Below are 13545 nucleotides of genomic sequence, written 5' to 3' on the forward strand. Positions count from 1 at the left end.
CTACATCACAGTCTGAGCACCCATAGAGAGACCAGCAACAGAGAGAGGAGCCTCATTAGCCGGGAGTTTACACCAGATCACTCTCACTATGACCTGACAGTTTATCCGGCGCCCTCCACCCTCAGATGGACACCTCTGAGCACTTACTGATGACCTCCCAGGCTGCGCCGCACAAACATAAACGCACGATTAGCCATATGCTTTACCATGAGTCCAGGTGTCACATGCTCTCGCATCAGCAAAGCCTAATGACGTAACTGGTATGTCACAACTCAAGCAATACCGTTACCTTTGTGTCACACGACAGTTTGTACAGGGAAAGAGTTTTTCGTTTCTGTTCCCCTTCTACAGTTTGTCTGTGACCCCACCCTAAAGTCAATTCAGTGTCAGAGTTCAGGGACAAGATTCAAATTTAGCTAAATTAATAAAACCAAAATGTGTGACAAAAATTGTCCTTTTCATTTACTGGTTTTAACCTACATTTTTAAGCAAATACAATAAACACAGAAGGAAAATTTATTCTGGATTTAAATGAAACATGTACTCATATTTACATTCGAGGTCAAAGGAAGGGGCTTCTGAATGCCCTCTACAAATGACTCATCACCACCCTTCAGCTTTTTCACCACTAGAGAATTGATAAATAGTATTTTAATGATAGTAAAGGGTAACGTTGTAATCTAGCACTTACATTTTCACAGGAAATTAAGTAGGTGGTTAACAGATGACATTTCACACCTTCAGCTGCACAGCGTTGAAAGTTAACATGTCAAAAATAAAGCTCAATGAGTAGCTGAGCTAAATATACCAACGTGATTAATCTGCAGAGATGGGCAGTAACGCGTTACTTGTAACGCGTTACTGTAATCTGATTACTTTTTCAAGTAACGAGTAAAGTAAGGGATTACTATTGCAAAAACGGTAATTAGATTACCGTTACTTTCCCGTAGGAACGCTGCGTTACTGCGTTACTAAAACCGTGATTTTTTTTGCGAGAATGTCTCATGACAGTGACGTAAGCGAGTGCGCCGTTAGTGACAACAGCTGTGTGCAGATCAACAATGGATCATATATCGAGTGCAGGAGAGAGTATGAGCGTGCAGCGTTTAAAGCGTGGAAGTACTGACCTTCCTTTGAGTTTGATTCCATAAAAAGTGACAAAAACATTAGTGTCCGTTGTGCGTAGGAAGAAAACTTTTTACAGTGAAAAACCCCCCCCTAAACTTCCAAGCAAGCACCGAGTGCACAACGACGTAATGGGAAGCTCACAGAGAAACTCGCGGATTCATCAACTGACCGCGGCACACCTGCACCAGGGTAAACCTCCGCCTACCGCAGTCCTGCTTTACAGGTGAAAATAGAGCAACAGGACCGCTGAGTCTTTGACTTTATTTATTTCCTGCTGTGTTTTACTTGCATCTATTTGAAAGAGTGAGTGTAAACACAAAAAATATTTTATTTTATGTGCTGGAATGTGCAGAAAATAGGTTTAAATGTTAAACTAATTTATTCAAGTCAGAGAATGTTGCAGATAATTACATTTTTGCTTGATGCATAAAGTTAAAAGATTAAAACTGATAAAACAAGTTTTAAAAAGAGACTTTTCCATTTGATTACATTTTGTATGATGGATTATGCAGAAAAAGTAGAATTGGGCTGAAAGATCTATCGATTTATCACCTCTTCAGGTTGTAAATCGTGTTTTTAAAAAGTAACTAAGTAATTAATTACTTTTGAAAATAAGTAATCAGTAAAGTAATGGAATTACTTTTTGGGGAAGTAATCAGTAATTAGTTACTGATTACTTTTTTCAAGTAACTTGACCAACACTGTTAATCTGTGGGCTTTATTTAAAGGAATTCTGTTCAGCACTGGTGCTCTTCAGCTCTGACTGACTTTGAAAATGCACATCCTGAATCAATATGCTGACCACTGTCTTGGTGTCTGCTAACTCTGGGTTTGATTAACAGCTTTTAGAAACCACGAGCTGTGCGTACTGTGACCTGCAGCTCTGACCCTGGCGTAGGCCTCTTCTCCACAGGGCAAATTCCTTCATCTCCAACCCTCCATTGCACATGCCACTTTAAATATAGGACCATACATGAAAACAGCAGTCAGGCAAAAAAAAACATCCAGTCACACTTGTACGTACCTGCTCCCCTGTCAGGTTTAGCAGAGATTTCAGATCACTTCCATTTAATATGGACACCTATATCAGAACAGCAGAGAGTTAGCTATTAAAACCTGTGCGCTGAGAACCTTCATGTTGCCTCACGTTTCCTATTTGTACTGCAAAAATCAAGAAGAACATAGGAACTCCTTACTAAACCATACAGCATGAGTCCTTTTGGAACTCCTGTGACAAAATCTGTGAAAAGAAAAGTAACAACATAATTATCAGATTTATTTTGGGAGGGGGGGTCTGAATGTTTTGGCTTCCTGAAAGGCTAATAACACCTTTCTGTTACTACACAAACACGTTTATCGAAACAAAGCAGCAATCCCCACACTCAGCCATGCATTTTGGTTCTCAGTACTGTAAATATGACCCTCACCTTCCTCACCATCCCCGCTGAACTCGCCACTAGCCACAGAGTAACCTGCAGGAGAGAGGACAGAAACAGCTTGAAGTGGTGGATACAATAAAAGTATATTTTTGCCTACATGCCTTAACCCTGTGAGGTGGAAATCATCATGACACCAACGCTAACGCTGCCCCATCAGAATATGTTGTTTTTGTGTTTTGAATTGTTCTTGTAAGTCTTGGTAACCATGGGACAAAAAAAATCATCATTCTGACTGTCGCTCATCAAAACCTTATTTCCATTTTTCTATAAGCATTAATCCGAAAAAATAATGTAACCCTTTTTATTAATCTTTGAGGTCTAAGTCGGTGGTGACCTCAGCTGTAACCCTAACTCTAACCATCAGACTAAGTCATTTTTTTAAAATACATTTTTTCACAAGCCCTGGCAGTCAGGAAACAAAGAAAATAATCCTTCTTACTTTCATACTATTTGTTCCATGCAAGCAGAACCACAGGGCTATCTGCTGGCCAATTATACACTACTTATACCACACTACACCTGTACTTAGGCAATGCTATGAATACTGTGAGGTATTATACACAGAATGACAGCAAATAAACAATAAAAATAAATGTATTCTTGGGAAAAAAACTGCAAATAGTTTGTGATGCATTGACAAGACGTAAGCATACATGCAACATAAGGGCCCTCAAAAATTGATATGTCTTTTGAAAAATTGATTTTAAATCCCAGTTGTTTGGATTTTTGTATATATCATGTTGATTTGGCCCCCCAGAGTGTGATCTTCCGTTTGCATGTGTTTGTTTCACATCACGTTCAACGCACGGCAGGTCTTAAACATCACAGGCATTCAACTTAACTGACGACAATTCATTCCAGTAAAGCTGAAAATGTTTTTTTATTTTGTCAAACTTCATTGTAAATTTTCAGTGTTTTGTGGGCATTGTTGATCATTCTTCTGTTACTCGAAGAATAGATATAATTATATATAGATAACAAAGACTTAAGAAAACAGACATAAAACAAAAGCTGCCCATAGGACGGGTTTATGCTGGGAATGGTAAAGGTGCTTCCTTACCCAGGTAACTGTCATCATAGCTTCCCTGCACCTGTCGGGTTTGAATCTGCCCGGCGACCGACAGCAGAAAGTAGGCAGGATAGTAGGCCTTAACAATCTCCTCTGTAGTGGCAGAGATCAGCTGACCTTCAGAACAGACCAGTAACAAAGGGTCGTGACTCGTGAGGCATGTGTATCTTGAACTTTGGTTCCCAATTATTTATCCATTCTCCATGAAGAAGAAAACAACACTGGAGGATGTGTTCTAAAACAGCCATACGGCATCACATTCCTCTCAGCTCACCTTGCCAGTAAAAGCTGCCTGGTCCTCCAAGCACAACCCTCCCATCCTGAAAAAAAACACACACACAACTGAGCTGAGGAATCTGTGTGTCACCAGTTTCAAATAAACTGTGCATGTTTGGTGCACACAGTGTAATCGCCACTGCTTTGATCAGCAAAAAGAGAGAAACACTGACCATGTTCCTGCATAAAACTAGCAAACATTTCTCTTACCTTGGTGAAGTCAGCACTGAATCCCCCCTGACAATAGCCCTGTCCAGCAGGTCCATGTCTTTCTGCAGTGAGCAGCAACAAAACATATTAAATATCAATACATTTATTGAACAACAACTTCACGTTGTTCATAACATCTCTGCCAATAATGGAGTTGCAACCTTTGACATCTGTAGTTAGGGGTAGGGTGTCAATTAGATTAACTCTCTAAGGTTTAAGTTGTCATAAGAGAACCCAAACCCTGTGTAATCCAAATATATAGCTTTGTTACCAAATTGTTATCCTGAAGCTTTTCAGAAATAATCACTCTGACATGCATCAAACACAAACATAGAGTTGGAGTGGGGTTACGGTTATGGTTAGCACCTGTGATGACTTATATCATAAGGTACAATGCTAAAGTGAGTGTGTAAGACTTCATTTGAAAGGTTTAACCAACATTTTAGTACAAATCCAACGCTAACCCTAATTGTGGGTGAGCTGCTGGTCACCTGGTGGATTAAGATGTGGAATCCCCTGAAAGGTAGCTGTTGCTGCTCTAGCTTACCTGTTCGGCATGGTGCAAACTCCACAAATCTTTTGAGGTTGTCTACAGCGAGGTAGCAGGTTCCTGTAACATCGGAGAAGGGTATGTCGTGTTCAGTCCTCCAGTAGTATCTGGGAGCACAAGCCTGGAGACCAGAGAAAGAAGACTCAATAAAAAAATGTAAACTTTACTCTTAAACTTCCTTACAGTTGTTAAGCTACTAGTGCATCGAGTGTGTAACGAGACAAAAATCTGTTAAGACTCTGGACTTGCTGCCTACAGTAAGAAACTTCAATGGCCAAGTCATAGTATAGCATAAGCTGACTAGTCACTTAGCCAAACCAAATCGCCAAACAAACCAAGACGATTGTGAAGAAGTAGAAAAAAAGAGTCACTTGGCTTGTCCTGAGGTTTTGCTCCTGGTCTCTTAAGCTATTGAGTTAGCTGTTGTGTTAAAATGCAATGATAAAGTGTGCTGCCCAAGCTTTACTGTTGGGTGTGAGAATGTGTTTCCGAAACCCCATATTAAAGAATTACTGACAACAAAGTCTGCACTATATGTTAACAGCTTTTCAATTAAACAAATATGCCACAGGTCACTTCAGCAATCTAGCCAATGAGCTATTCTTACCAGGACGCTGCTACCATGGGCACGCACAGTAGCTCCGAACCACTGATGAGACTTGAACTCAACCTGAGTGTTCACGTCATTTATATAAAAATACCGGTCACCTGTGAAAACACAGAAGAAAACCCAAAAGATTTATAGTCACCACACAGTTTGGTTCTCAGAAAGCAGGACTAGAAGGAAACTTCAGTGATGTCAGGAGTTGCTATTTTAACTCTGATCACCGTGTTGTGTTTGACTTTTGTGCTGTCTGGGCTTCATTTGAGAGAGTTCCCCACATGTTCTTGGCTTTTTACATGGATATTTTATGGCCTTCTTCCCGGGGTCTGCAGTCTTAATCCATCCTCCATGCTATGGCAGACATCAAACAGCTCAAAAGGACTTGGACCTTGTTGTTACTGTAACCCAAACGGTCGTATTTGATTGTCAAGATGTGTTTTAAGAAGAGGCCCTGGCAATACTAAGGCACCGATGAGGAAAGGTTTGGTGGAGTGTAAGGAGAATGTGCCAAAGAGTTTTAATCTTGCAACTTCAGCAACATTACACCTCCAGATTTTTGCTTTTTCAGGGACATTCTGTTAAAATAATTAATTTGGGAAACTAAGACAGTTTTCCAAGTTCAACTGCTTTTCCTGGTCCACAAAACTTGACTCAGCTGAGCCAAGTTGCCTTTATGTCCTTTGGAGCACAGTTAAAACAAGAACCACTTCACTAAGTGGCAAATAAAAGTTGTAGAGATTTGCTATCGGACAATTTCTTGCACACGCATGCTTTTTGTCTCACACGCATAAAAAGGAACATTCAGGATCCCTGATTGCTTAACAAACCCTAACGCCTTCTGCATGCCTGAATGAGAACACTTGTCTTCAGTCCCTGTTTAAGCACTCAAATAATGTAAATTATACTTATAATGTGGCTTTAACTGTAACCTTAACCGTGGTGATTTTCTTGATATATGTTCCTGCTGTCTCTACTAGAGTGGTGACATTAAACTCTCCTGGCTGCAGTTCAGTGTGCCTGTTTGGTTAATGGAGTCTGGCCTACGTCCTCCAACACACCATTAATCCTGAGGCCTGAAATGGGAAAAGCGAGACTACTGAATGTAAATGTATGTGGTGTGCGACTGTAAGCGTGGTTTTAAGTGTTTTCTAATACACTATATCAAGTTTCCGAGACCATTTGTGTTTGTAAACATCTTGCGAGTGTATATTTATGTGCGCAGAGTTTGCACAGCCACATTTCTCGGTCTGTGCAAACCACAATTTGATATCAGCACGCAGTCGGTCGTGATAAGTTACACCCTCTGATCCTCAAACGGTGGTCCTTATCGTTTCCTGCATTTCTGATGGAGGTGATTGTTTTCCTGGCAGGGCCGGGGGAAGGCCGGGTCCTCTGGGGTCCTTGTCCCCGTAATGACTCTGCGCTAATTAAAGAGCACTCACAACACTGGGCCCCGAGTCGAGGAGAAAAATCAAAGCTCTGTGAAAACACTGCAAACGCAGCTCATTGCCCAAAATGGAAACCTTAGAGAGGGGTGGGGTTGAGGAAAGACTCAGTCACCATTAAAACTCAGGAAAGACATCAAAGGCTAGTTTCAATCAAAACACATGGCCCCTAGATCGGGCGATGGAAGATGGCAGGGAGCCGCACTCCTGACCTCAAGGTCAAGCACAGCGGCGCTTAACTGGGGGAAGCTACCCATAGCTTCTCTCAGCCACTTTAATGGCGAGGTAAAGACAGCTGTGCGTTTACTACACATTCTGTTTCAACTATTTCACGGTACCTTTGGGGAAAGTGACATTTTAATACTGTGGAACAATATGACCTACGAGCCACTGCTGTGATTATGATGTAGGGAGAATCGTCTCCCTTGGATTTTAAATATTGAGCATGATTTTTATCTGTGCTGGTGCAAAGAAGACAACCGTTAATTTAGATTTAACGAGACACCCTACCTTGCTTGTCAAAGCTGATAATGGTGCAGTTATTTTGGCTCCACGGGCACATGTACACAGCTCCTCCTTCAGTAACGTTGGGCTGGCTGGTGTTGGCTTTCGGGGCACCGATCAAAATGTTGATGCTAGAGCAGCAGAAAAGAAAATATGACCAATTTCTGTACAGAAGCGTAATTCCAAAACTATATCTACATACATTTTTTGGTGATCTCAAGACAGTAAGAAAGTCATGAACCCTTCCTGGCTGTAGCTTCTAGACATGAACACAGAAATTATCCTTTCACTTGAGCAAGAAATCAAATATGTCCATTTCCCCAAATGCTGCACAATTCCTTTAATCAGAACTCAAATGATGACAAAGAGGAAACCAGACTCTGACAGTCTGTACTGCCGGCTATGAAAACACAGCCATAAAGATTTGAGAAGTTAGATCACATTGTTTTGTTTATAGAAGTTTGTAAAGTTCAGCACAACTGTTTCATAGAGGTATGTTAAGAACATTTAAAGAGCAATTTGTAGCTATTACCTCAGCATTCCCACCGATCCCTGCCATTACCAGTTACTTTTACACCAGATGTTAGATACAGTTACAGGACGTTGTCTGGCACTGCTAAACATAAATCTACAGACAACACCAAGACTTATAGTCATTTATCCTGCCCTCCATTTTAATGCTCTGACCCCAATCTGAATCCTAACTTTAACTCCAGGCCGAGGAAATAAAGATATGCAATTTTTTTCTCCCAAGTCTTTGCAACCAGGGGTGAAATTAACTGATATACATAAAAAAATGTAAATTTTTTCCCAAATAAGTCCAGTTTGCCTCCAAAATTAGTAGTTTCGCCTTCTACACATTAGTCCCCATCACTGAAGGTTCACTTTATACCCCTCTGTGGTTTCTATTGGCAAACTTAAAAGGCAGTTTTTTCTGCACCTGCAATCTGCTTTGCAACCCACTTTAACCCAACTCTTCCTTTCATCCTGTGTCTGACTTAATGTCATGTATGTTGTCTGCTAAAAGCTCAGAGTGCTGCATAAGTCCCAGTCCAGTTTTGTCTATTCTGGGCTACAGTCTTGTTTTGCTCTGCCCACCTCCAGCTTCATGTTCTCACATGAAAGGTAGAAAAAAATCCCAGAACAGAGCCTTTTTCTCCAAATATAAATTGGACCTTGGACCTATCCTGGTTATAGTTAAATTTCTGTTCTTATATTTTGTCCTACGTAGGTGACTGTGACCTGTTTGGAAATTATAGACTCAAAGTGTTGCGATGACAACACGTTGGTCCCAGAGTATTGTAGCTCTTTTTCACTTTAATGAATGGCAATCATCTTTCTCAAAGCCTTGTTTAGGTATGGTTTTAGCCTTTGATTTGTTTAGAAAGACAAAGACGTGGTCATTTGCTTTTTTGTCTTACAATGACGAGAAGCTATTTATGCAAATACAGTAACTCAGTGTTTTCACTTAGCGCACAACCATGTGGCAGCTCCTTTAGGTTAAAGAGATATAGATTTCTATCTCTCAGTTATTACTTTCGTGCTGAACGTACTTTTGCTTTGTAGCTAGAAAATTAAACAAACTTTGGTGGAAAAAATGGGAGAGTAGACAAGAAGTATCCTGAGATGGTTGTGCATATTTTCATGATATACTCTGGAAATCAACAAAGCAATAACACACATTAATGTGACCTATCAAAAGCTGTTCTAAACATTTGCTTGCATGGATATAGATAAATATCATGCAAATATATACCTACACCTGTTATTCATGCAGCCTTGCTAAAAAAAAAACAACCCAGAGCCAATGGCACAGCTTAAGACAGTGGTGACTGATGACATTAGCAGATATCAGACAGACTCTGTACTCTCCCCATCCCCCAAAATGTCTTAGGAATATTTACACGGCTGGATGAGCTTTCCTTATAAACCATTCACTCCACAGCCACTAAGGAGTGCAGAGTACAGGCTTTCAGTGGCTCACTTTTTCAAATCAGTATATAACTTTTATTCACTCTCTGAGGTGACTAAAAACACTAGAGCTACAAATCCTGAACAATAGGATGTTTATCAGTAGAATGACACTATTGAGCCCCGAAATTACAGGATTCCTTTCCTTGAACTCATGTTCAACAGGAACAGCTGCGAACAGGAAAGAAGCTCAGGAGCAGTACAACGTATAATTTTTAGTGAAAGATTTATGACCTCCATTGAATTTACTCACAGTCACATTATTCCAAAATAGGTTGTGTCCTAATGGTGGCATATTTATACACAAAATTATATTTATTTGTGTAGTTTCACCACATCAGGTCTGTAAAATGATCCAAACAAAGAACTGGTAGAACTGCTCATGACCTACAGGCCTATTGATCCCGTGATAGGGATCAGTACTGTCTGTAGACACAACCTGATTAGCATGGTTGGGAACTGCTGACGTGCATCACAGTGCTGTCACTGTTCAGATTTTTTAAGATTTTATCAGGGTTCTTATAATAAACAGGATATGGTGTTTACATGAACTGGACCCCCATACCAAAAATCTGCTGTATTTGGTTAACATGTAAATATACTCACTGAACTCACACGTCTGCGTGTGGCCCAGAATTCCCTGAAATACTGCTCCCTTAGTGTCTTTACACTTGTGACCATGAGATCATTACTGAACCTCTATGAGTAATCAGAGCAAAAGGCAAGTGTAATAACCGAATCTCCAAAACTGCACCAAAGTAGTGGAAAAAAAGAATATTTTGGTGGCGGTAATAGACTACAGGAAGTTATAAATCTTGGTATTCTAAACGTCTGTAAGAAATTTCATTTCAACACTGCAGACTGTAGCCTAGATGTAGCCACATTACATTGGTTATTAGTTTTCCTTAAAAAGCCTCAATACAGCATTTTGTTCACCAACACGTACGTTTTTCTGGGGCCAGTTTTCAGCTGCTGATATAGATATCTGCTAATCAGTGTTAAGTAACAAACCAATACAGTGTTAGAAATTCCCTCATGACCTCTGAAGCACTGCGTACTGTAATACTGGAAGGACCATTAGAAATGAAAAAGAATCAATTTATTATGCAGTATTTATGAACAGGGAAACTATCCAAACAAATTGTAAACCGGCTTTATAATAACGTTTAGTTGTGTGTTTTAACAAGCAAGACAAAAGCAAAACAGTCCACTACAGTATCTCACTAAGATGAACACATATAATTAGTATGTAATATATAATTTTTTATACATCCTTCAGTCCATGAATAGCCATATAGTCAGTGACACCTTAAAGGCAATCGCACATAAAGCATCTTAGGTGTTAGGCAGCTTTATTGTTCTCTAGATCCTCCTGGTGTCGAAAACCTTACAGTCATGGCAAAAAGAAAGTACATGCTGTGTCTGTTCTAAGATTTTATATATCAAGACATAATCAGAAATGATCAGTGTCATAACATTAGGCAAATATTACCTGACACATGCCATATTACACTGTGTCAGTATTTGCAAAATAGCTGTATGTAAAAAACTAAGGACACCCCATGTTTCAGTAGCTTGGAGACCCACTTTTGGCAGCAATAACTTGAAGTAATAAATAATTGTTTGCTGTATGATTTCATTGGTCTCATATTGTGGACCTGCTCTTCTTTACAACACAGTTTCAGTTCACTGAAGTTTGCATCACACCATTTCAGGGTCACTGCAAAAAATACTGATTTGCTTTTTCAACCATTAAGTTAAACACTTGCTGCTTTGTTTAGGAGCATTGTTACATTGCACGATCAAAATTGGGTCAAGCTTTAGCTGTTAGACCGACGGCCTCATATTTCACTCGTGAATGCTTTGGTATACTGAGCGGTTCATGGTTGAGTCCAGCTGCTGTAGCTGCAAAACAAGCCAAGATCATCACGCCTCCACCACCGTGCTTGTAGTTGGCATGGTGTGCATGTTTGTGCTGATATGCTGTGTTTGGTTTTCTCCAAATATACACTCCACTCAATTCAATTTTATTTATATAGCGCCAAATCACAACAAAGGTCGCCTCAAGGCGCTTTATATAGAGAATGTTAGAAGAACACTGTTAAAGAAGCCTTGTGGTTGCCATGTTCTTTTTGGGGGAAAGGGGGCTTTCTCCTGGCAACCCTGCCCAACAACCCATACTTGTTCATTCTTTTTCTAATGTTACTGTCATTAACTTTGACATTTAACATGCTAACTGATGCCTGTAGTGAGTGAGCTCAACTTTGTGAATAATCTTCCGCACTGTAGAATAACGAACTACAAATGGTTTGGAAAATACCTTATAACCCTTCCCATTTATCTCTAGTGCTGATGTCTTTTTTCCTTAGCAACATGTTAACACCTGAATGCTCCGGCACAGCAAACTGCCAAACCTTCTGCTGCATAATTCCTGTTAAATAAATAATGACCTGATATGTGATATGCCATGTTTTGTACTTCTGTCACATTCCAGATAGGACAGAATTCTTTCAGCACATGAGAAGGATTTAACTGTTTGTCTACAGCTCCGAAAGCTGTAGTAAACATTAGATGACTTTGTTCTCCAAACCAAGTCACTCGTCTGCATATTCCTAGCCTAATTAAGAAATGCTCCAAACCTCTCTAATTTTTGCATAGTTTTGATTTCCTCAAAAAGCCACAAGACTGTCATCCCAAAATGCTTCTCATTACTAAGTGAATACATGCACTGTCCTAACAGAAAACCTAACGTATAATTATTCACCACAGCACCTGATATGAGCTAGAGAAAGCTTCCCAAGGCTCCCAACAGACAGACAGCGAAGCAACTGCCAGAATGCATGACAGCCTGCAGAAACTATCCCATCAGCAGAATGAAAATTCAGCAGTTGCATCCCTTTCCTGTGTTGTTTACTCATCGCAACAAGCACTAGATTCACAGGAAGACATTCAGCTGCATTTCTCTGCTGTCAGTACGCTTGAATTCGGTGGAAGACAAAATGTGGTATTGTTCAGCATAGGCAGAAAAAAAAGATGTGTGTAAACCAACATCTCAGGAACCACTCCACAATATTCCCTCTGACTGCCACAAGCTTAGTTGAGCAAACTCACGTAATCTTAACCGACCTCCTTAAATGAAAATATCTACATTCATTAAACCAACATTGACTTTAGTCTGTGAGCCCCCAGGGATGACAATGGTGTAAGTGAACTCCAGCAAAAGTAGCTTTACATTTGACTTCCAATGGCTGCCAGCTACCAGCTGCTCTCCGGTGTGGTAACATAAAGCAGATTAAACCTGCAGCAAAACTGAACTACAACCCTGTCATCATCGAGGCTTGCAAACATAAAGTGCTTTTAGGTGATGTAACATATCTTCCAGAGGCTGTCAGCAGCTGTGAACAGCTGGCTAAAACAGGGCGTTTTGACTGGACAAACCAACATGGATTTGTTTGTCTCCAGGGAAAAATAGAAAAATGTGGTTGAGAACTTTGAGGGTATTTGTTTCTGTCAGCTTGTTAGCAGTTCAGTTGTAACTGGTAAACTACCAGCACTAGAAGACTGTGTAGGGGGGTAATGCAGTACAATTTACTGTTAGTTGTAGATAATCAAGGTCGCTCCATCCGCCCTCTATAACACTAACTGCTGACTCTGTTGCAGCACTGACTGAACAGCTTTATCGCTGTCTTGATGCACCCTAGTCAATCTGAGAACTGATTGTGAACGGTCACAAGGGCAACAAGATCGCAGGTTCATTGAACAAAGTTGCATTCATTTTGGTCCTGCCCTGTCTCTTTCTCTAGTGTGACTCTAGCATTCATCTGATGTACTGACCAGAGACAGCACAATATAAAAGATGGATATAATCACTATGACGTCACCCACAGTTTGTGATGTTCCATTTTGAAGGCTGGATATGAGTCGGTTTGTTTGTTTTATCATTTTTGTTGTTTAGAAATCAGATGTGACACATAAGGGGCGGGCCTGGCTTGGAAACCACATGTTCATTCGCTTGTCAATCACAATATGTCAGCAAATGAGCATCTGCTGAAATATTTTCCTTTCTAAAATTTGGAATAACCAAAATTTTCAAAATGATTGGCTGAGACCATAAACTGAGCAGGGAAGTGTTATACAGAGGACCAAGTTTGTTTGTTTGTTTGTACTGTTTGTACTGTGACACGGTTTTGTTTAGAGCCATTGACAGAACATTGTACAAAAGACTAAATATTGGTGATTTATACATCTGGCTACACTGACCTCCACAAACAGTACAGTTCATGACTCAGTAGTACATTAATGTAAAATAAATACTTTTCTGAAAGAAAAAAACTTTAAACAAATCCATA

The 13545-nt window shown here is 40.1% G+C and overlaps 1 protein-coding gene across 1 annotated transcript in view; it reads right to left on the minus strand.

Moving 5' to 3' along the window:
* LOC147329889 (integrin alpha-5-like) overlaps nt 1-13545 on the minus strand; it is a 52204-nt gene that overhangs the window by 36960 nt on the left and 1699 nt on the right. The window contains exons 2-10 of the mRNA XM_086291290.1: nt 7232-7356; nt 5280-5380; nt 4670-4793; nt 4123-4184; nt 3911-3956; nt 3628-3753; nt 2556-2600; nt 2325-2368; nt 2153-2209 (exon numbers count right to left, since the gene is read on the minus strand). Coding sequence (XP_086147416.1) covers nt 2153-2209; nt 2325-2368; nt 2556-2600; nt 3628-3753; nt 3911-3956; nt 4123-4184; nt 4670-4793; nt 5280-5380; nt 7232-7356 — 730 coding nt within the window. The remainder of the gene's footprint in view (nt 1-2152; nt 2210-2324; nt 2369-2555; nt 2601-3627; nt 3754-3910; nt 3957-4122; nt 4185-4669; nt 4794-5279; nt 5381-7231; nt 7357-13545) is intronic.

The sequence above is a fragment of the Aulonocara sp. 'chitande type north' Nkhata Bay genome, linkage group LG5 (assembly GCF_057382095.1).
Source record: "Aulonocara sp. 'chitande type north' Nkhata Bay isolate Kocher_YH1m ecotype deep benthic linkage group LG5, A_spYH_male_GT1.1, whole genome shotgun sequence".
NCBI lineage: Eukaryota > Metazoa > Chordata > Actinopteri > Cichliformes > Cichlidae > Aulonocara > Aulonocara sp. 'chitande type north' Nkhata Bay.